This window comes from Lepus europaeus, chromosome 10 (assembly GCF_033115175.1).
Source record: "Lepus europaeus isolate LE1 chromosome 10, mLepTim1.pri, whole genome shotgun sequence".
NCBI classification, from domain to species: domain Eukaryota; kingdom Metazoa; phylum Chordata; class Mammalia; order Lagomorpha; family Leporidae; genus Lepus; species Lepus europaeus.
Genome location: NC_084836.1, coordinates 70,533,731 through 70,557,816, shown reverse-complemented (window position 1 = coordinate 70,557,816; position 24,086 = coordinate 70,533,731). Strand labels below are relative to the sequence as shown.

Sequence of the window (24,086 nt, the reverse complement as noted above, 5' to 3'; positions counted from 1 at the left end):
GGCCATCCCTAAAAAGCTAAGATGGAGGACTCCACCCAGAAAAAAAAAACAAGTTAGTGTGTCTTGAAAGGCATTTGTTTTCACAAGGTAAAGCCTCCTAAATATCTGAGTTTTTCTTAAAAAAAAAAAAATAGTAGTATGAAATAGTCTGAGTAATTTTAAAAAGTCTGGGTCACTTTCTTTATCAGCTAGAAAGCAAGAGGATTTAAACATAGAAGTGACTGCTGGGGACTTGGATGGTCTCAGGCACACCCTGGGAAGCTGACTACATGGGTGCTCCTGGAGAACCCTGGGTCACAGGGAGAGTTACTGCTTTAGGCAGGCAGTACCTCCAAACACAGGATAACCTCTGGCCCCACTGCAAGGAGCCACCGGCTCCCCAGAATCTGTCAAAGGGCATCCCATAATCCCTAGGATGACAGGGACGCTGAAAGCTAGGGGTGACCCCATCTCGAAGAACACTTGGTCAAAGTTAAATCACAATACCCAGGGGCCTGAGTATCTTCAGCCAAGTTTCAACAAACTCTGCTGGAAGCACTAACAAACCATCATTTTATCTGAACTGAGGACCCGGGCTCCTTCTCACAACATACAGGAGCACTGTGGTGCCTCACCCAGCTGTCCTGTCCCACTCCTTCCTAGCCAACCCAAGAATGGGCGCTAACCCGCTGAAATGCTATGGCAGTGAGCATAGGCATGGGGACGGGAGAGGAATAGGGCGACAGGTTTGATAGGATTCCCAAGGGATCCTGACCCAACAGACCCAGAAGCTCCAAGGGAAGATCTCTCACATTCCCAACTGACAAGAGCACTCACCCTGGCAGAGGGACCAATACGGGGTAGGGGTAGTGTAGGTACCCTGAACTGCTCCCTGAGGAATTTCAGGGTGGAGTCCCAGGAAGAAGGATCCAGCCACTAAACCTACAGGTCATAAAAAGAAGTCCACCTGCTTCCTGAGGTATAAAAGAAAATGGGAAAGGGGACGGCAATGGGGTGCAGCAGATTAAGCTGCCACCTTTAATGCCAGCTTCCCATATCAGAGCACTGGTTCGTGCCCCAGCAGCTCTTCTTCCGATCCAGCTCCCTGCTAACACACCTGGGCCAGGAACTTGGGCCATCTCCTGCTGCTTTCCCAGGCACATCAGCAGGGAGCTGGATCGGAAGTGGAGCAGCCGGGACTCAGATGGGTGCCCGTGTGGGATGCTGGCGTCAGCATCACAGGCGGCAGGTGGTGGCTTAACGTGTTACGTCACAACGTCAGCCCTGAGGCTCACTCTTTCTGTCTCTGATTCTTCCTCTCTTTGTTGCTCTGCCTTTCAACTACATAAATACAAGCTTTAAAAAAAAAATAGAAAGAAAAATGGGGAAAACAAGAAAGTATCATGACTGTGGCTTTTACTGCTCCAGAAGCTCCGTTCTGGAGGCAGGCAGGGTAAAGGCGCTGCCCAGCAGGGTGCTGTTGGCACAGGGCGGGACTGCTCTTCATCCTGCAGCACTGACCCAGGCACGGCAGGACGTCTGAGCCACTAAGTGTGGCAACCCAGGAGAGATGATAACCACACATCCTCAGGCTCCTGGCATGAGAATACCTCCCTCCACTGAAAACCACTTGAATTTATGGGAACAGGGGTGGCACAGTGGGTGACATGTATACAATAACAACTGAAGAACGTTGTTTCTTTTTTTATAGAATACAAAGTGTCTTCACTATCTTGTCTCCTTTAAGTGTCCTGGTAAAGCTATAGGTTAGGTATTATCCTCACCCATATCATAAAGAATTAAGACAGCTCTGAAAAATTACAGGATTTGCCCAAAGTTATCCCACTAAAAGAAATACCATTAACTCTGGACCAAACCCCAACTCTTCTGATTCTGAAACCAACTGTCTGTCTTTCAAACCAAGTCTGAGCCAGCAAATCTCAAACCAGCTACTTCCTCCCAAAACAGGAATATTTTGAAGGTTTCATGGGAAACAGCAGGAAGAACTAATGACTGATTCCCCAGCTCCTGCAAGGAAGCTGGTTAAAAACAGAGCAGAAACTGCTCTGAGCTGTAGGTTGCTCTTAAAACAGAATCATCAGCACCTAAAATACCCTAAACACCAGGTCCACACCCACCTCTCACTCTGAGAGGGGCCGAGCAACCGAAGAAGGCTATGACATCCTCCACTCTGGATCTGTCTGCCCAATCGACAGGCACAAGGGCCCAAAGGCAAGACCACCAGTCCCAGCCCCACCCACAGCTACCATGCTGGGGAGAGTTAGGAAGGTGATAAAGAAAGGCAGGAGGTGATGAGGACGAGAATTGACCAAGCCTGGTACTCTACTGGCAAAGTCTGTTGTGGAAATAATGCTGCCAGTCCCTCATGGCTCTGAACGTTATTCAGAACACCTTTCAAGGACCTCAAAGTACTCTATAAACCAAGAGGAGTACGCACATTGGTAAAGCTGGGGGTAGAGGAGACACTAATCCCCGAAAACCTCTACCCAAGTCTTCTCCTCCCCAACACACAAACTCCCAACCCATGCCTTTTGGAAGAGAAAGGGGGAATTGGAAAAAGGGAAAAGAGAAGTCAAGAGGAAGGGAGGAAGCAAAAAACAAAAACCATCTTCGGGGCAGAGGGTAGCCTGGCACCTCCATGCCTCTCTTGGAGAACGCACTCTCACATGAGGAAGAAGCAAAAGACAAAAAGCTGTGGCTTTGCTATGAAAGGGAAAAGAGAAGTTGGGAATGGAACTCGGGGCCTGGGTCAACTCTGGAATCCTCTTCTCTCATTCACGGATGACAACCTTCAAGCCCTCAAATTTCTCATCTGCTGCTATTCAAAGCAGGAGTCCTAACGTGCCCAGCAAGGAGCCAGGAGGCCATGTGGCAACAGCGCCCTCTCTTATCTTCAAAGACAAAGGTCCTTCCCCTTCTCTAAAATCATTTCCGAACTGGAATGAATTGTTGGCCGCTCCCTGGCACTGTCGCACTCAGCTCAGTGCTTGGAGACTTGGGAGAGATGTTTCTTCAGCGTGCAGGAGACTAGCCCAGCAGAAGAGAAGACACGCTGACTCTAGGCAGCCAGCAAGGCTGTCCCCTGGACCCAGCAGAGTCACTTCTGGGGCAGAAATGTTGGCCACAGAACCAAGGCCCTGGCCCTGCACAGCTTCCCAGGCAACCTCAGTGCCCGGGAAGGATCTACGGTCTCATTTCCTCTCCACCTCAGCTTCTTTTTGCAGTTCATTGAAGATCAGTTATTTCCCCCAAAACCAGTTCCTGTTCTCGCCATCTGTAGCAGTTGCTGCCCCACAGACAGAGCGATGAAGCACTGGGGTGGCTGCCACCTGGACGTCCCAGCTGCAGAACACAGACCCAGCAAGTCCCAAGCCAAAAGGGCTCTTTCATCCCAAACAAGGCAGGGAAGAAAATAAAGGCAGGAAGCACCTCTAAGAACTCGATGTGGATACACTGGTACATTCCACTATTGTTTCAAGAAACTGGTGTTCATTCTACTATTATTCAAAGTTACATAATAGTTATGCATGCCTACTCATGTGAAAAATATTTTATAATGCAAAGGTGTGGACAACATACGCACTTATTACATAGACATATGTATATGCATAATAAGTCTCCAACAGAAAGCAAAAGGACACAAACAAAAGAAAGTCCAAACACTAAGATGGAATGTTCAGAGAAATGCGAAGTAAAACAAGCTACCACTTCTCATCAATCAAACCAGCAAAGACAAAGTATCCAGCAATGGTTAGCATAGACAGAAAGGGAGACATCCATACACTATAGGGAGAAAGGTAACCGATACAACTTCATAGGAAGGTCTATGTCTCAAAGACCTTTATGGAACACACACTCTTAACAATCTGGCCTAAGGCAATAATCAGAGACACAAATATTTATGCATAGGATGTCCATAACAGTGTTATTTAGAATAGCAAGGAGAAAGACAGACACAAATATTTACACATTGGCTGTCCATCAGTGTTACTTGTAAATAGCAGTAGTTGGGGGAGAGACAGAAAATGCAAGATAAGGCAATAACAAAACATTCTATTATACATTATTATGCAGCCATGGATTATGACACTGGAGAACATTTAAACTAATGAGAAAATGCTTAAAATAGTAATTAAAAACTGTTTACAAAACAATACATACAGTATGATTCTAATTATTAAAATATGTAAGTACATCAAAATGTTAATAGCAGATGGCAAGATTACAGATGACCTTAACTTTCTTCTTTATACCGTTCAGTGATTCTGAATCTGCTTAAAAACACGTACTACAGGGTGGTGTTGTGGCATGGCAGGTAAAGCTGCTGCCTGTGATGTCGGCATCCCACATGGGCATTGGTTCATGTCCTGGCTGCTCCATTTCCCATCAGCTCCCTGCTAATGGCCTGGGAAAGGCAGCAGAGGATAGCCCAGGTTTGGGCCCCTGCCACCCATGTGGGAGACCTGGAGGGAGCTCTTGGCTCCTGGCTTCAGCCTGGCCCAACCTGCCTGTTGCAGCCATCTGGGGAGTGGGCCAGCAGATTGGAAGATTTCTCTCTCTCTCTGTATCTCCTCCTCTCTCTCTGTGATGTAGCAGGTGAAGCCACCACCTGCAGCGCTGGCACCCCACATGAGCATCGGTTCAAGTCCTGTCTTGCTCCAGTTCCAATGCAGCTCCCTGCTAATGCACCTGGGAAGCAGCTGAAGATGGTCCAAGTCCTTGGGTCCCTGTACCCACAAGGGAGACCCTGATGAAGCTCCTAGCTCCTGGCTTTGGCCTGGCCCAGACCTGGCCATTGTGGCTATTTGGGAGTAAACCAACAGATAGAAGTTATCTTCCTCCTTCTCTCTGTATCTCCCTCTCTTCTCTATAATTCCTTCAAATAAATAAATCTTTTTTAAAAAGCCCTCTTGGAAATGTGTCAAGGAACTTAAAAACATTTATATCCTACAATCTAGCAAGTTTAATTTTAAATTTCTATCTTAAGGAAACTGCAAATACTGCAAAGTCTTTGTGGGACCGGCGCTGTGGCGTAGTAGGTAAAGCCGCCACCAGCAGTGCTAGCATCCCATATGGGCGCCGATTTGAGACCTCGCTGTTCCACTTCTGATCCAGCTCTCTGCTGTGGCCTAGGAAAGCAGTAGAAGATGGCCCAAATCCTTGAGCCCCTCCATCCGCGTGGGAGACCCAGAAGAAGCTCCTGGCTCCTGGCTTTGGATTGGCACAGCTTTGGCCATTGCAGCCATCTGAGGAGTGAACCAGCAGATGGAAGACCTCTCTCTCTCTGTCTCTCCTTCTCGCTCTGTGTAACTCTTTCAAATAAATAAATAGATATTATGAAAGAAAGAAAGAAAGGAAAGACTCTGCACACCAAGCATTGAACCTAAACAGAAGCAAAGAACCTAAACAGAAGTAGGGCTTAATAAAAAATGATACATTCGGCCGGCGCCATGGCTCAACAGGCTAATCCTCCACCTTGCGGCGCCGACACACCAGGTTCTAGTCCCAGTCAGGGCGCCAGATTCTGTCCCGGTTGCCCCTCTTCCAGGCCAGCTCTCTGCTGTGGCCCGGGAGCGCAGTGGAGGATGGCCCAAGTGCTTGGGCCCTGCACCCCATGGGAGACCAGGAGAAGCACCTGGCTTCTGCCATCGGATCAGTGCAGTGCGCCGGCCGCGGCAGCCATTGGAGGGTGAACCAATGGCAAAGGAAGACCTTTCTCTCTGTCTCTCTCTCTCCCTGTCCACTCTGCCTGTCAAAAAAAAGGAAAAAAAAAAAAAAGATACATTCACTCAATGAATGCACAGCATCTAAAAGTGTTTGCAACTTAAAAACTCATGAGAGGCCAAGAGAGAAAAACCAAAGGGGCAGATATTTGGCACAGGAGTTAAGATGCTGCTTGGGAAACTTGCATCTCATACCAAAGTGAGTATCTGCTCTCCCGATCCAGCTTCCTGCTAATGCACACGTGGGGAGGCAGCAGATGGCGGCTCAAGTACTTGAGCTCTACCAGCCACTTGGGAGGAGCCTGACCCATTTGGGGAGTGAACCAGATGGAAGCTTTCTCTGTGCCTGCCTCTCTGCCTTTCAAATAAAATGAAGATAATTTTTTATAAACTAGATTAAGTGGGCTGGCGCTGTTGCACAGCGAGTTAAGCTACCACCTACAGTACCAGCATCCCATATGGGTGCCATTAACCCATATGGGTGCCAGTTCGAGTCCTAGCTACTCCACTTCTGATCCAGCTCTCTGCTATGGCCTCGGAAATCAGCATAGCATGTCCCAAGTCCTTGGACCCCTGCACCCGTGTGGGAAACCCAGAAGAAGTTCCTGGCTCCTGGCTTTGGATCGGCCCAGCTCCAGCCATTGCGGCCATTTGGGGAGTAAATCACTAAATAGAAGACCTCTCTCTCTCTCTCTCTGTAACTCTGTCTTTCAAATAAATATTTAAAAAAACTAGATTAAAAGTAAAGTATATATATATCAGATAGCAAAACATTGTACAAAACTATGCAAAGAAAAAAATACATAAGGCTTTAGAACACACTGGCTGCATTTGGTAAAGGAACTAGAGAACATATGTGTCTTTTTGTTCAATAATCTCTGAGCTGTCTCACGCTTTCTCTAAAGATATTACTTTAAGGCCGGTGCTGTGGCTCACTTGGCTAATCCTCCACCTGCAGCGCCGGCACCCCAGGTTCTAGTCCCTGTTGGGGTGCCGGGTACTAGTCCTGCTTGCTCCTCTTTCAGCCCAGCTCTCTGCTGTGGCCCGGGAAGGATGGCCCAAGGGTTTGGGTCCCTGCACCCACATGGGAGACCAGGAGGAAGTACCTGGCTCCTGGCTTCGGATTGGCACAGTGCTGGCCATAGCAGCCATTAGGAAAGTGAACTAACGGCAGGAAGGCCTTTCTCTGTCTCTCTCTCATTGTCTATAATTCTACCTGTCAAATAAAAATTTAAAAAAAAAAGTTTTAAAAAAAAGATATTAAGAGAATGGGGAAAAAAATCTGTGTCTCTCTGGGCAATGAAAATATTCCCACATGACAGACACATCCCTCTCCACTCCGCCCCACCCACACCTTCCCCGAGACAAGGCCAGGTCACATCAGAAGATCACGGCAAAAGTGGCTCCTCTCTATGGCCGAGGGTTTTCCTGGTGGCTTTTCTGAGCAGAGGAGAGGCTCTTCTGACCAGCTGTCAAGGGCCCTTTCCCTCCCCCTAAGTCTTACTCCAGCCTGAACTAATTCACCACAATCCCCAGGGCTGGGGAAAAAAATTTCCACCACGGTGATGCAGAACCTGATATTTAGTCCAAGTTTTTCCCAGTCTCTTTCTGTATCAAAGGAGGCCCCTCAGACAACTAGCACCCAGGCCAGCTTAGCTCTCATATCAATGCTCCACTTACAGCACAACCCCAAGTCGTCACCATCGCCAGGGAAACGTGAGAGGAGGAGCAGCAGCAGGGACAGCCCCGCCCCCTGTGCCCCAAGACTCTCCTAAAGGATGGCCAGGGCTCTTGCTGGCATCTGAACTTTTGAGACTCAGTCTCAAATCTGCAGTAAGTCAAGAAAGGAAAAAGTCGGGGTGCTGACACAGCAAAGGCTAGAGAGACAGCTGTACCTCAAAGCCTTCTACATCCCCTCGCTGTCAAGGGAAAGCCAGGCACTGGCTCCAAGCTTCCGAGCAATCGCCCTTGGGAGTTCCCTAGTTGGGACCAAAACACACAGTGGGGTCTTTTATCACTCCAGAGATGGGCTCCCATGCTGGTATTAGTAATGAGGAGCTCCAATAATTGCCACAACTCTAAACCTGTCAATCAACACTCAACAGAACGGGAACTGCTCAGACAGGGGGATTCACGGAGAATCCCCCAAAGCAGTGTAATACAACAACTGGGCACACCTAGAACATCATACTATCTGAAGAGCACATGGGCAGAAGCTGATATCCAGCCCGAAGGGACCATCTAGGGAGCCCAGCTGCCTGTAGGAATAAGGCAATCTGTACCCCCGGCACACCCATAACCCCTCTGCAGCATACCAGCCGGGAAGCCCTGATGAAGGCATTGGACTGGGAGGAATGTCCCAAACAAATCAGCTCCAAGCCTCAGAGCTCGAGTGACAGATTACGAGTCTGCACCAGAAAGCTGAAGGCCTGTGGTCTTGACTCAGCACTGACACAACTTCCCCAGCCAGGGTGTTTTTGGGGGCGGGGCGGGGTTTTCCATGGACCCACTGGGGCTGGGGAAGCCCCCATCTGACAACAGCAGGCATGTGCCCAGGCTAGACATACAGCATGGGGGTAAGTGGCTTCATTAGATTTCTGAACCTAAACTCCCCTTTTGGGGAATACAAGTGATCTCAGATCTGCAACAGAGCTGAGAGGTCCAGACTACAAGCCTTCACTTACTGAGCATACAGAAAATGCTAAATGCTGCTAAGTATTTGACTTTCTTCAAATCTACACAACCACCTCTTGTAACAGATGCTATTATCCCCATTTGTAAGATGAAACTGGGATCAAACACTTTTCTAACTGGAGACTCTCACTTGAAAACCCATATGCCTAACCAGCATCCTAGGTGTCACCCCAACAAACCCTTCAAACAGCTTTTCCATAAACAAAACCAATCACACCGAAGTGGACAAGCCAGGCAAAGAAACGGTGAAAAAGAAGCCCCTTTGCCCATGTCACACCATCGAGAAAAGAACCTGATCTATATTAAGTACCTGTGGGGGTGTCACGCACCCCCTAATCCTCACATTCCCACCAGGTCAGGAATTATCAGCCCCTTTTTTCAGATGAAGAAATCTAGGCTCAAAGAGGGTAAGACATCAGCTGAGACAGTCCTTGCTTTTTCTACTGAATTGTTTCTCCTGACTGTTCAGGAACTAACACCTGAGTCAAGCATCTAAATGTACAGTGGAAACTCCCAGAGGATGGGAGCAGCAGAGAGAGACCTTTAAGAGTCCCCTAGGGGCCGGCACCACGGCTCATTAGGCTAATCCTCCGCCTGCAGCACAGGCACCAGGGGTTCTAGTCCCGGTTGGGGTGCCGGTTCTGTCCCAGTTGCTCCTCTTCCAGGCCAGCTCTCTGCTGTGGCCCGGGAAGGCAGTGGAGGATGGCCCAAGTGCTTGGGCCCTGAACCCCCATCGGAGACCAGGAGGAAGCACCTGGCTCCTGGCTTCGGATCAGTGCAGTGCGCCGGCCGTAGCGGCCATTTTGGGGGTGAACCAACAGAAGGAAGACTTTTCTCTCTGTCTCTCTCTCTCACTAACTCTGCCTGTCAAAAAAAAAAAAAAAAAAAGAGTCCCCTGGGGGCCAGCGCTGTGGCATAATGGGTAAAGCCAGCATCCCATATGGGCACCGGTTCAAGCTCCACTTCTGATCCAGCTCTCTGCTATGGCCTGGGAAAGCAGTAGAAGATGGCCCAAGTCCTTGGGCCTCTGCACCCACGTGGGAAACCAGGAAAAAGCTCCTGGCTCCTGGCTTCAGATCGACACAGCTCAGGCCGTTGTGACCATCTGGGGAGTAAACCAGCAGATGGAAGACCTCTCTCTCTCTGTCTCTGCCTCTCTGTAACTCTGACTTTCAAGTAAACAATTTTTTTTTTTTTTAAAGAGTCCCCTAATAAAACACAACTTGCTCCCCTGTGTTGGACAGCTGAGATAAACCCTTCTCCTGTCCTGAAAACAGCTAACTAGCCCTGGCCTGCTCTGTTCCAAACCTCCAGTAGCAGCAGCTCTGGCTCACAAAAAAGCAAGACCAAGACAAAAGCCATGAGAACACAAATCCAAACTTTACACAGAAAGGAAAGCTTGCGAGTGGGTGGTCCAGTCCCCTACTGACCTGGACTCTCTGGGTGCTCTGGTTGGAACCGGGACACCACGTGCATTCTGTGACTATTAAGCCATCAATTTGCTAACTAAACAAACTGGTCAACCAAGCTCCAAAGACATGAGGGACTCGGGTTCTAAGCGCTAAGGACACGTGGCCTTGCGGCCCCTACCTCAGGCAGCTTCCCACCCAGTCCCCCTCAGATCATCCCTTTCTCCTGGATTCCTACCCTCGGGTGTGGGGGGGTTTTCACACCCCCACTGGAACACTGGTTCCCTCCCACTCTTTTCCCCCAACAGTTGAGCTCTTGTTCTCAAGGGTACTAAGTCCCAGTTCTCTGCTCCTGGGGCCCCGAGGATGGTCACAGCACATTAGCAATCACTGACTCACCCCTTCCCCCTGAGGAGGCCGGGAAAATGCAGAGGGCCGCAGGATGTGTGGCCCAGACCCCTCCAGCCCAAGCAGAGCGGTGCCAACGACACAGCTTCCCCGTGGAACACCAGGGACCCCTCTGAGCCAGCTCGGCTACCAGGCTGATGGCAGCCTCCCCACCACCCGAGAGCTGGGATCTCCAGACAGCTCCACCAACTGCCAAGAGATCTAATCTCCCTCTTCCAAGGCAGATGAAATCCAAGAAGGTTGCTAAGTCCACAACCCATCCCACTTCACCGGCAGAGGCAAAGCCAGCCCTTTCAGGCCATACCAACAATAACACCAGAATTACTGCTGCCTCTTAGAGAATTCTTTGCAGGAACCAACAACTATTCCCCCAGATTTCTCAAAGATTTACTTCTGTGAGCAAATATTCACTTCCTCTCTCCAAAACTTCGTTTTCAACTCCAACACGCAGTCGGGCTCCAGTTGGGTGAAACCAGCTGAGACTCTCTCTACTCACACAGCCACTGCCCTCAATCACTGTCCAGCTCCCACAACTGAAAGAGAAGCCCAAAGTCAGCTTTAAAAAGCCTTCCCTATAGACCACTTTAGAACCTACCAAAAAAAAAAAAAAAAAAAAAAAAAAAAGAGGCAACACACAACACAGGCAAGAATGAACACAAACCAGTCACCAAGGCTTAACATGAAAAGGAGAGAGAAAAAAAAGGAGGCGGCATGGTTTGTGTATTGTTTCAATTGGAAAAACACCCGAGTGGAATGGCTTATCCACATGTTCAGCCTTTTAGGCAAACCCACTCTAACGTAGCAGGATGCCTGCAGGCCGCTCTGAAATAAGAATGGCATCACTCTGTACTACTTCCCCGTCAAGGGCTGCCAGCGCCCTCCCCGGCCCTGCTCCCCCCACACATCTGGCCCGGGCTGGAGTGGGACCCACTCCCCGGGAAGCCTCCATGTTGACACGAGCCGCCCCCAGCCTCTCAAGTGCCCCTCGAGCAAGGGGATCGCTCGCGGACCGGAATTCGAGGGACGGGGGGAGTGGGGGCGGCAGAGGGGGCGGGGAGGGGAGTCTAGCTTCCCGGAGCCGCCTCCGCCGGGGACCCCCCTCCTCCGCCCTAGTGGGCAGCGGCCGGGGCGGCGACGGTCCCCAGGTCCCCCGATGGGGCGGTCCGGGCCTGCGGGAAGAGGCCGCGGTGTGGGCGGGACGCGAACCGAGCTCACTCGCAGCCGGAGCTTCGGAACCGGGGGGGGGGGGGGGGCTGTAGGAGAGGACCGGGCCGGGCTCGGCGCTCTCACCAGCACCAGGGCGAAGCGCTCCTCCAGCTCACAGGGCTCGGGCATCGGCATCTTGCCGGGCGGCAGCAGCAGCGACACAGGGGGCGGCTCGCCCGGGCCCCCCTCGGCGCTCTCCAGGTTGCCCATCGCGGCGGGGCCCCCTCGGGGGCCTCAGCCCCCACCTCCGCGCCCAGGGGCCCCCCGCGCGGCTCGGCCTCCGGGACCCCGCTCCTTCACTCGTCGGCCCCCCGCGTCGGGTCGCCGGGGGGTGCTCCTCAGCTCCTCAAAGCCCCTCCGGCGGCTGCGGCGGCGCGCGGCAAGGGCGGAGGCGGCGAAGCGGGCGGCAGCGGCACCGCAGCGACAGGCACGGCGCGACCGGCTCCGCTCACGCCCGCTGCCTCGCAGCCCTCGGCGCGCCGCCCGGGCGCTGCCCCTCCCCGCCCCCCGCCCGCGCTCGCTCCCGGCCCCCGCCCCCCTCGCTTCCTCCCACCCACTCGGGCCGGGACTCGGGCTTCCCCCTCCAGCGCCTGCTGCAGCCCGCGCGCCGCGCGCCCCATTCATGCAGGCCCCGCCTCCCCGCCCACAGGCCTCCCGGGCGGCCCGCCCCGCCGGGCCCGATGGATGGCCGCGCCCGCCAATCACATCGCCTCCCGCCCTGGGCGGCCTCGCGCCTGGCGCCTAGCGCGCCCTGGCGGCTACCGCGCGCATCCATTTCGCGTGTTCCAGGAAGGCCAGGCGAAAGAGGGGCAGCGCCCACGTGTGCTGGGGGTCACCGTGGCGGAGAACCGGGCATCTAGGGGTGAGGAGAACCTTAGCTGACAGAGACGGGAGACTTGGAGAAGGCCGTGTGGGCTCGCTGTGCGGGAAGGGCATCATTGGCGGTGTGCTGGACAGCGGCCATTTCCGCCTGCCTACCCTGAGCCCCTCTTCCCGTCATACTCCCCATGTTCTTCTAGGGAACCCCTAATTCTCTGTTCCCAGTCAAGTGGAGTTGGACTTAGTTCTCGTGCCAGGAGGTCCCAGACCCCGAGGCCTAGCCAGTTTTAAGGATTTGACCAAAGCCCAGACAGTAGGACTCACTCCCAGCTGGGCGGCTAAATGGTTAGAACGGAAACTCGCAGCTGCTTGCCACCCCTTGCTGTCACCCATCACGACTTAAGCCTTCTTGAGAATGAAGCCAATGAAGAGGAAAGAAAAAGCTAAGACAGAGAGACAGAATTATTTTTTTAAAGATTTATTTTATTGATTTGAAAGACAGAGTTACAGAGAGAGGTAGACAGAGAGAAAGGACTTCCATCCGCTGGTTCACTCCCCAGATGGCCGCAACCGCCGGAGCTGCGCCGATCTGAAGCCAGGATCCAGCAGCTTCTTCCAGGTCTTGCACGTGGGTGCAGGGGCCCAAGGACTTGGGCCATCTTCTACTGCTTTCCCAGGCCATAGCAGAGAGCTGGATTGGAAGAGGAGCAGCTGGGACTAGAACCCGGTGCCCATATGGGATACAGGTGCCTCAGGCCAGGGGCTTTAACCCGCTGTGCCACAGTGCTTTCTCCAGAGAGACAGAATTCTTTTTTTTTTTTTTTTCTTTTTGACAGGCAGAGTGGACAGTGAGAGAGAGAGAGAAAGGTCTTCCTTTTTGCCGTTGGTTCACCCTCCAATGGCCGCTGCGGCCGGCGCACCGCGCTGATCCGATGGCAGGAGCCAGGTGCTTCTCCTGGTCTCCCATCGGGTGCAGGGCCCAAGCACTTGGGCCATCCTCCACTGCACTCCCGGGCCACAGCAGAGAGCTGGCCTGGAAGAGGGGCAACCGGGACAGGATCGGTGACCAGGACTAGAACCCGGTGTGCCGGCACCGCAAGGCAGAGGATTAGCCTATTGAGCCACGGCGCCAGCCCAGAGAGACAGAATTCTAATGACACATGCTGAGAACCTGGATCTGACGATAGCCAAGGTTAGCACCTGTCATTTTCATTCGTTAATTCAACAAACAATTATTGGAGAGCTCTTTGTCTATCAGACACTATTCTGGGCATGACCCACAAAGGACATGCATTTTGTCCCCTTAGCATTTACATTCTGGAGAGGGGGAGATTTAGTCAATAAACTACTAAAGTAAACCCTGTAGATGTTAGTGACTAGTGTTATAAAAATAAAACTGGAGCAGGTGTTTAATTCATAGATTAGGACACCCACATCCCATATTAGTTTGGGTTTGATTCCCAACTCCTGGCTCCAGCTTCCTGCTAATGCAGATTCCTGGGAGGCAGCAAATAGTGGGGTTCAAGTAGTGGGGTTCCCTTGCACATCGGAGACCAGGATTGAGTTTTAGGATTCAGGCTTCAGTCTGGCCCGGCCCCAAGCTGTTGTGGGCATTTGAGGAAGATTCTCTCTCTCTCTCTCTCTCTCTCTCTCTCTCTCTCTCTCTCATTCTGCCTTTCAAATAAGTTACTTTTTAAAAAAATATTTTAAATAAGATGATCAAAGAAGACTTGACAGAAGTCAGGAAATAAGGCAGTAGATATGTGGGGAAGAATTACCTAGACAGAGGGGATGGCAAGTGTTTACTATATCTGATTTGTCCACCTCAGGGAATAGCAAAAAGGTTGCTGTGACTGGAACACAATAAGCAAGGGAAGAGGGAGTGAAAGAGGAAGTTGTAAAGGGAACCAAAGCCATACTGTACAGGACATTGTAGACTGTTGTAAAGACTTTGGGTTGTAAAGGCTTGGTTGTAAAGACTGTTGTAAAGACTTTTGGGGATTTTTTTTTAAGATTTTATTTATTTATTTAGTTGAGAGGCAGAGTTACAGATAGAGAGGAGAGACAGAGAGAGGGCTTCCATGTTCTGGCTCACTCCCCAAACGGCCACAATGGCTGGAGCTGGGCCGATCAGAAGCCAAGGACCAGGGATTCTTCTGGGCCTCCCACACAGGTGCAAGGGCCCAAGCACTTGGCGCCATCTTCCTCTGCTTTCCCAAGCCAGTAGCAGAGAGCTGGATCAGAAGAAGAGTAGTTGGGACTCAAATTGGTGCCCATATGGGATGCTACAGAAAGAGGCTTAGCCTACTATGCCACAGCGCTGGCCCCCTTGGAGGATCTTGACCAGTGACTGGCCACGTTCTGGCTTATGTCTTACGTTAAGATAAGTCTGGCTCTTGCACTGAAAGGTAGGGGCAGAGGGCAGTTAGCGGGTTCTTACAGCAATCCAGGTGAAAGATGATGGTCGTTGGGACCAGCTAAACAGATAGAAATGGTGAGATTCCTGAAGAATGTCAAAGAGCCAACAGAATTCTTGGACAGTTTGAAGGTGGAGGGTGAACAAGAAGCTCTGTCCTCAGGTCTCTCAGTGGCACTTTGTACACCCCTCTATTATAACACTTAGCCACATTATTTTGTAAACAGTAGTTTGAGAGCCTACAAGACTGTGCACACCTGGAAGAAAGACACCCACTCAGTAGTGGCTTCTTCCTTACTACCTGTACTTGAAGTACAAGGTCCTTTCCAGCTGATGCTCAGAGTTCATTGGAAAGATTAGAGCCAGAAGAGGCAGAAGTAGACTGAAGAGCCTTTGAGGTTTGGAGATGCTATAGATCCTTGATATCAGACTAAGGCACTTCAGTTTTATCCTTTAGAAAGAAAGCATTGAAGGTGGGTGAGCTGGGAGTCATCAATGTAGGCACTGATCTAGCAAACCCCAGAAGACCCTAAATTATGTAAATCTGATGGTGAAGCTTGAGGCAACCCAAGCACAAATAAGAAGGTTTGAGATGAAGAGACTATACAAGGGCGAATTTGCTGCTTTTTGGCATTTTATCAAGATGCCTCTTTGTACTGCACGTACCTTGAGCAGCCATGTCCAATGACTGATGAATTACTTCCCCTCGGGAATTCTCAATTTTTGTCTAATAGAAGTCCATGGTTTTATTATAACACCTATGCCCTCGAAGCATTTGGTATGGCATCTGGGAAAGTGTGTATTTAGGGTGGGGAAGGAAAAGAGGTGACAAGATGTGAGTGGATTGATTTGTCCAGTGGATTCTAAGATGCTGAGTTTCATAGGAGACGGTTTCAGTGGTCTGTAAAGACCAGGAGTCCACTTTTTGGTTGTAAACAAATGCAGACTGATTTTTTATTTTTTTTAAGATTTATTTATTTTATTTGAAGTCAGAGTTGGAGAGAGAGAGGGAGGAAGCGAGACCTTCCATTTGCTGATTCATTCCCCAGATGGCCACAATGGCCAGGGTTGGGTCAGGCCAAAACCAGGAGCCAGAAGCCTCACCTAAGTTTCCCATGTGGGTGTCAGGCACCCAGACTTTTGGGTCGTCTTCTGTTGTTTTTCCCAGGCCACTGGCGGTGAGCTGGATCAGAGGAAGAACAGGCAGGACTCGGACGAGTGTCCTATGGGATACCAGTGTCTCAGGCAGCAGCTTTACCTGCTATGCCAAAATGCAGGCCCTGCCTTTTAACCTTCATCTCCACTCAGTTGCTCAAGTCAAATACTTTGGAGATACGTGCTCACCCTCCACCTTCAAACTGTCCAAGAATTCTGTTGGCTCTTTGACATTCTTCAGGAATCTCACCATTTCTATCTGTTTAGCTGGTCCCAACGACCATCATCTTTCACCTGGATTGCTGTAAGAACCTGCTAACTGCCCTCTGCCCCTACCTTTCAGTGCAAGAGCCAGACTTATCTTTTTTTTTTTTTTTTTTTTTTGACAGGCAGAGTGGACAGTGAGAGAGAGAGACAGAGAGAAAGGTCTTCCTTTGCCTGCCGTTGGTTCACCCTCCAATGGCCGCTGCGGCCAGTGCGCTGCGGCCGGCACGCTGTGGCCACGCACCACGCTGATCCGAAGCCAGGAGCCAGGTACTTATCCCATCGGGTGCAGGGCCCGAGCACTTGGGCCATCCTCCACTGCACTCCCGGGCCATAGCAGAGAGCTGGCCTGGAAGAGGGGCAACCGGGACAGAATCCGGCACCCTGACCGGGACTAGAACCCGGTGTGCTGGCGCCGCTAGGTGGAGGATTAGCCCGTTGAGCCACGGCGCCGGCTTCAGACTTATCTTAACGTAAGACATAAGCCAGAACGTGGCCAGTCACTGGTCAAGATCCTCCAAGGGGGCCAGCGCTGTGGCATAGTAGGCTAAGCCTCTTTCTGTAGCATCCCATATGGGCACCAATTTGAGTTCCAGCTACTTCTCTTCTGATCCAGCTCTCTGCTACTGGCTTGGGAAAGCAGAGGAAGATGGCGCCAAGTGCTTGGGCCCTTGCCCCTGTGTGGGAGGCCCAGAAGAATTCCTGGTCCTTGGCTTCTGATCGGCCCAGCTCCAGCCATTGTGGCCGTTTGGGGAATGAGCCAGAACATGGAAGCCCTCTCTCTGTCTCTCCTCTCTATCTGTAACTCTACCTCTCAACTAAATAAATAAATAAAATCTAAAAAAAAAAAAAAAAAAAAAAGAAAGAAAGAATAAAAAGGATTCCCCCAATGACCCATTCTCCTTAGAAAAAATCCCTTGAGACTTGAGTTCAACCAAGGAGCGTGCCCTTTAGTCCATAGTTAGTTCTGTGCCCCACAGAGCTTGCACCTTTGTAGAGATTCCTTTAGGAGCTTTTGAGCATTCTGAGAGGACTACAGAAGTGATAAGAAGATAAGAGCCGGAACCAGTCAGGGCAAGGGATTGACAGCAGTAAAGCTGGGGAAAGAGATAGACTCCAGATAGAATCTGCAAGACTAGATGACCAATTTGATACTGTTTTATGATTTTCAGTATTTTTTCACATCCTTTCTCTGATTTGATCTTTACGGCACTATAGGAGGGAGCAATTATCTTATTTAAGAGATGAGTAAGAGACTAAGAGAAGTTAATATGATGAGGGTCATCTAGCCAGGATGTGGTAAACTTGGCTTTGGTTTAAACCCAGGCTTTGGTTACCTAATCCCATGCCATTCTGATCCTCTTGTGAGAAGTGAAGGAGTAAAGAAGGCTAAACAACTGAGGCCACTTTAAGAAAGCCCTACCTTAGTCTCTAGGGAAGCCCTGGAATCTTCCACCTCCTTCCTGAAATCACTTGCACCCTCTTCTTCCACCCCTGCCCTCCCCAAGGAGGGCGCCTCTACTGATCCCCTCCTCCGTCCCTTAGAAGTACACTTTCTCAGCCAGTGCCGTGGCTCAATAAGCTAATCCTCCACCTTGCGGCGCCAGCACACAGGGTTCTAGTCCCGGTCGGGGTGCCGGATTCTGTCCCAGTTGCCCCTCTTCCAGGCCAGCGCTCTGCTGTGGCCAGGGAGTGCAGTGGAGGATGGCCCAAGTCCTTGGGCCCTGCACCCCATGGGAGACCAGGAGAAGCACCTGGCTCCTGCCTTTGGATCAGCACGGCGCCGGCCGCAGAGGCTATTGGAGGGTGAACCAACAGCAAAGGAAGACTTTTCTCTCTGTCTCTCTCTCACTGTCCACTCTGCCTGTCAAAAAAAAAAGAAAAAAGAAAAAGAAATACACTTTCTCTTTCCATCTCTCTTCCCTGGGAAGGGGTGGGGGACTCACACAAATATTTAAAATGTTTGTCTTAGTAATTTGTCCTAAGGCTGATAGAATGTTCTCGGTTTTCTTTGTTGGCTAATTCCAGCTCATCCATTAAAACTGGGCTTAAAGGTCACCTCTTGCATGATTTCTCTATCAAATCTGATTGAGAACATCCCTGTGAGCACATAGTAACCTGACATATCTCTTTCAGCATACCAGGAAATCTCTAGATTGTGTAAGCTCCTTCAGGGCAAGTAGATGTTCCTGGTATCTACCGATATAGGATCCACTTCATGTCTTCTACATGCTTGTTGAGTGAATGAGTGACTCCCACACTGTCAAATCCTTCCCATGTGATGGGAGATCTTCTGTTTATCATTTCTCCCAGATATGTCCTCACTGCTTATATCACTGAGAAATCAGTTGAGGGAACTGAAACCTCAAGTATTTTAAGGACACGGGGACATACTGTACATGCTTTCAGAATCCTTCCCCAAGTCTAGAGGTGCTGGCTTAGGCTGAAGCTTCAGGAACATGGTAGGAGTTGGGGCAGGGGTGAGGAGGTAAGGCACCTGGATGTCTCCACCATTGACTGGATTTAAGAATAAGTGGCTGATAGGGCTGGCACTGTGGCACAGCAGGTTAAAGCCCTGGCCTGAAGTGCCGGCATCCCAAATGGGTGCCAGTTCTAGTCCTGTCTGCTCCTCTTCCAATCCAGCTCTCTGCTATAGCCTGGGAAAGCAGTAGAAGATGGCCCAAGTCCTTGGGCCCCTGCACCCGCGTGGGAGACCTGGAAGAAGCTCCTGGCTCCTGGCTCCTGGCTTCGGATCAGCGCAGCTCCAGCCATTGCGGCCATCTGGGAAGTGAACCAGCGGATGGAAGACCTCTCTCTGTCTCTACCTCTCTCTGTAACTCTGTCTTTCAAATCAATGGCATAAATCTTAAAAAAAAAAAATGGCTGGGGCTCATGATGTGGTGCAGTGGGTTAATCTGCCCTCTGCAGCACTGGTATCCCATGTGGGTGTCGGTTTGAGACCCAGCTGCGCCACTTCCAATCCAGCTCCCTGCTAATTTGTGCCTGAGAAAGCAGCAGAGTATGACCCAAATGCTTAGGCCCCTGCATCTATGTGAGAGACTTGAATGAATCTCCTGGATCCTGGCTTCGACCTGGCTCAGCCCTGACCATTGCAGCTGTTGGACCTCTCAGTTGTAGAGATGCCCACTTGCTCGAGAGGACACCCAAAAATCCAGACTCCAGACCAGTTGATGCAAAAAGCATGAGGTATTTATTGTACGTTTGCGCAAACGGGCCCCCACCTAAGGCGGTGAGGAGCCCTGAGCGGCAGTTTCACACAGGTTATATAGAGGGATAATTAGCATACTGGAGAATGCTGAGGAGAGTGCTGAGGGAACCAGCTGAAGAGAATGCTGAGGAGAGTACTGAGGGAACCAGCTGAAGAGAATGCTGAGGAGAGTACTGAGACTCTTCGAAGGGGGAGTGGCAGCTCTGCTCTGGGCATGCCTAGAGGTTCTCTAAAGGGGATAGACTTTTCCTTCCCAGAGAACGTGCCCGCTGGACCCTGGGGAACATCTAACCTCTTAAGAAGCCCCTGATATCTGCCCAGGCCTAGTTTCTTGTCCCTCTCCCCCATAAGGGTCCTTCACAGCCATTTGGGGAGTGAACCAGCAGATGGAAGATCTCTCTCTCTCTCCCACTCTCCCTGTCTCTCTCTCTGTAATTCTGACATTCAAATAAATAATCTTAAAAAAAAAAAAAAATAGGCGCACCGCAACTCACTAGGCTAATCCTCCACCTGTGGTGCCGGCACCCCGGGTTCTAGTCCCGGTTGGGGCGCCGGTTCTGTCCTGGTTGCTCCTCTTCCAGTCCAGCTCTCTGCTGTGGCCCAGGAGCGCAGTGGAGGATGGCCCAAGTGCTTGGGCCCTGCACCCGCATGGGAGACCAGGAGGAAGCACCTGGCTCCTGGCTTCAGATCGGCGCAGTGTACATAGTGGCCACTTGGGTGGTGAACCAATGGAAAAAGGAAGACCTTTCTCTCTGTCTCTCCCTCTCACTGTCTAACTCTGCCTGTCAAAAAATAAATAAATAAGTGCCCAAGGGGCCGGCATGGTGGCACAGCAGGTTAAAGCACTGCTTGAGATGCTGGTAACCCATATTAGAGTGCCAGTTTGAATCCCAGATATTTGGCTTTTGACGAGCTCCAGCTAATGTGCCTGGGAAGGCAGCAGAAGATGGTTCAAGTACTTGGGTCCCTGTCACCCACCTGGGAGGCCAGGATGGAATTTCTGGTTCCTGGCTTCAGCCTGGCTCAGGCATGGCTGTTGTGTCTATCTGGGAAGTGAACCAGCACATAGAAGACCACTGTCTATTTGGCTCTCGCTTCTCTCTAACTCTCTCTCTTTCTCTTGCCTTATCTTTCAAATAAATAAATAAATCTTCATTTAAAAAAAAAAAAACCTAAGTGGGCCATCCTCCACTACGCTCCCGGGCCACAGCAGAGAGCTGGCCTGGAAGAGGGGCAACCGGGACAGGATCGGTGCCCTGACCGGGACTAGAACCCGGTGTGCCGGCGGCGCAAGGAGGAGGATTAGCCTGTTGAGCCATGGCGCCGGCCACTTCTTCTTTTTTTTGACAGAGTTAGACAATGAGAGAGAGAAGAGAAGAGAAAGGTCTTCATTCCGTTGGTTCACCCCCCAAATGGCCGCTACAGCCGGAGCTACACCGATCCGAAGCACCCACACGGGTGCAGGGGCCCAAGCACCTGGGCCATCTCCACTTCCTTCCCAGGCTACAGCAGAGAGCTGGACTGAAAGAGGAGCAACTGGGACTAGAACCCAGTGCCCATATGGGATGCTGGCGCCGCAGGCAGAGGATTAACCAAGTGAGCCACGGCGCCGGGCCCCCGGCTGCTCCACTTCTGATCCAGCTCCCTGCTAATGTGCCTGGAAAAGCAGTGGAGGATGACCCAGGTCCTTGGGCCCCTACATCTGAGTGGGAGACCCGGAAGAAGCTCTTGGCTCCTGGCTTTGAATGTGCCCAGCTCTGTCCTTTGCAACCTTTTGAGGAGTGGGCTAGAGGATGGAGGACCTCTCTCTCTTTGCCCCTGCCTCTGCCTCTCTGTAACTCTTCCTTCCAGATAGATAAATAAATCTTAAAACAAACAAAAAACTAATGTTCCTTGAAAGCACTGTTAAGGGAACTAAAAATAAATCACAAACTCAGAGAATATGTTGCAAAGCACTTATCTGAGAAAGAATCTGTATCCAAAATATATAAATCACTCTCAAAATTCAGTAATAAAAAGGCAAAGAGTCCAGTTTAAAAGTGACCAATCACCAAAGATTCATAGATGATGGATGGAGATTGTGGTATAAGCAGGTTATGCTGCTGCTTCAGGCACCTGCATCCCATATCAGAGTTTCTGATTTGAATCACAGTTACTCCACTTCTGATCCAGATTCCTGCTAATGCACCTGGGAGGCAGCAGCGATGGCCCAAATGCTCGGGCCCCTGCCACCCATGTGGGAGACCAGGATGGAGTTCTTTTTTTTTTTTTTAATTTATTTATTTTTTATTTTTGACAGGCAGAGTGGACAGTGAGAGAGAGAGAGAGACAGAGAGAAAGGTCTTCCTTTTGCCGTTGGTTCACCCTCCAATGGCTGCCGCGGTAGGCGCACTGCGGCCGGCGCACCGCGCTGTTCCGATGGCAGGAGCCAGGTGCTTATCCTAGTCTCCCATGGGGTGCAGAGCCCAAACACTTGGGCCATCCTCCACTGCACTCCCTGGCCACAGCAGAGAGCTGGCCTGGAAGAGGGGCAACCAGGACAGGATCGGTGCCCCGACCGGGACTAGAACCTGGTGTGCCGGCGCCGCAAGGCGGAGGATTAGCCTGTTGAGCCACGGCGCCGGCCCAGGATGGAGTTCTAGTCCCCTGGCTTCAGCTCGGCCCAGCCCTGCCTAGCTGTTGTAGGCATTTGGGTATTGATGAAAGATCTTTCTCTGTCCCTTTGTTTCTCTTTCTGTCATTGTTCCTTTCAAGTAAATAAGCAAATAAATCTTAAACACATATATACATAGATGACAAATAAACATAGGAAAGAACATCATTAGTCATTGGGGAAATGTATACTAAGCCCACAGTGCAACTTCTCTACTCACCTAAAATTTAAGTCTGATTATATATAATAAGTGGTGGTGAAAATGTAGATAAACTGGACATATTAAATATTGCTTGCCAGTAATATAAGATGCTAGAACCACTAGGGAAAACAGTTTGTTAACAAGTTAAACATATACTTACCGTATGATCCAGCCATTGTACTCTTAAATATTTGGCCAAAAGAGCTCTCCTCCCAGGCCAGCCAAGTAATGAAAGTCAACAGAGTGCCTTCCCCTAGGAGGTTCACACCTCCCTTATGATATACCCCATGTGAAGAGATAGATAGGTCTGGGCCTCTTAACTTACAAGGCCTAAAGCCCAACAGATTATTATCAAACCCCTTCTGTGAGGTTCTATTTGCCTCTCAGTCAGAAAACTTAATTGTAGCTTAGACAGCACCTTTCTTAGCTCCTCTAATAATGACTCTGTCCTTTGTTCTAGACCCTGTCTAGCGTACTTGGGCCTCATTCCTTCGTAATCATAACCTCTACCACCAATGGCTCTACTCCCAACCTGTGTGTACTGATGGTCCTCTTCCCCACTTAATGCTGTATAATTGTTCAAACCTGGTAAATGCCACTCTTAGGATCATTGGTTACTATCCTCACCCTGTCTTTTATGACCTTGTCTAAATATGATCAGAGTCGGTAAACTTGGAAGGCTTCCATAGCCTTGGCAACTCATGACGACAGCCTAGGGTGGTTACTGACACCATAAACTAGAGTGTCAATTTGTTGGGTCAACAACAGGAGTCACTGTGCACTTGCTCCTCATGTGGGATCTCTGTCCTTAATGTGCTGTACATTTTGATTTAATGCTATAACTAGTACTCAAACAGTATGTTTCACTTTGTGTTTCTTTTTTTTTACCTTTTTTTTATTTTATTTTATTTTATTTTTGACAGGCAGAGTGGACAGTGAGAGAGAGAGGGAGACAGAGAGAAAGGTCTTCCTTTGCCGTTGGTTCACCCTTTAATGGCCGCCGCGGTAGCGCGCTGCGGCCGGCGCACCACGCTGTTCTGGTGGCAGGAGCCAGGTGCTTATCCTGGTCTCCCATGGGGTGCAGAGCCCAAACACTTGGGCCATCCTCCACTGCACTCCCTGGCCACAGCAGAGAGCTGGCCTGGAAGAGGGGCAACCGGGACAGGATCGGTGCCCCGACCGGGACTAGAACCCGGTGTGCCGGCACCGCAAGGCGGAGGATTAGCTTGTTGAGCCACGGCGCTGGCCTCACTTTGTGTTTCTATGTGGGTGCAAACTGTTGAAATCTTTATACTAAATTGATATTCTGTATATAAAGAGAATTGAAAAGGAATCTTGATGCAAATGGAAGGGGAGAGGGAGCGGGAGAGGGGAGGGTTGCGGGTGGGAGGGAAGTTATGGGAGAGGGAAGCCATTGTAATCTATAAGCTGTACATTGGAAATTTATATTCATTAAATAAAAGTTAAAAAAAATATTTGGCCAAAAGAAAAGAAAATATATAGGTACACAAAGACACACACGCAGATATCCTTTTTATTCAAATTTTTAGAGTTGTTATTTACTTTATTTGAGAGAGAGCCCTCCCGTTCACTGTTTCACTCCCCAAATGGCCTGGAGCAGGAAGCTTACTCCATGTCTCCTACATTAGTGGCAAAGACCCAATAGCTTTACCTCTGTCTGCTAAGACAGTGGAATCTGGAGCGGAGTTGGAACTTGGGTATCCCAAGTGGTGTCTTTTTTATTTTTTTAACTTATTTGACAGGTAGAGTTATAGACAGTGAGAGAGAGAGACAGAGAGAAAGGTCTTCCTTCCTTTGGTTCACCCCCAAATGGCTGCTATGGCCGGCACTGCGCTGATCCGAAGCCAGGAACCAGGTGCTTCCTCCCAGTCTCCCATGCGGGTGCAA

General features: G+C 50.4%; 1 protein-coding gene across 5 annotated transcripts in view; it reads right to left on the bottom strand.

Annotated features, from left to right (window-relative positions):
* The window catches only part of FMNL3 (formin like 3), a 59,165-nt gene extending 47,488 nt beyond the window's left edge, over nt 1-11,677 (bottom strand). For all 5 annotated transcript variants that reach the window (XM_062203700.1, XM_062203703.1, XM_062203701.1 and 2 more), the window contains exon 1: nt 11,525-11,677. In XM_062203700.1, the coding sequence (XP_062059684.1) occupies nt 11,525-11,650 (126 nt within the window). In that variant the 5' untranslated portion in view covers nt 11,651-11,677. The remainder of the gene's footprint in view (nt 1-11,524) is intronic.
* Nucleotides 11,678-24,086: the final 12,409 nt, after the last annotated feature.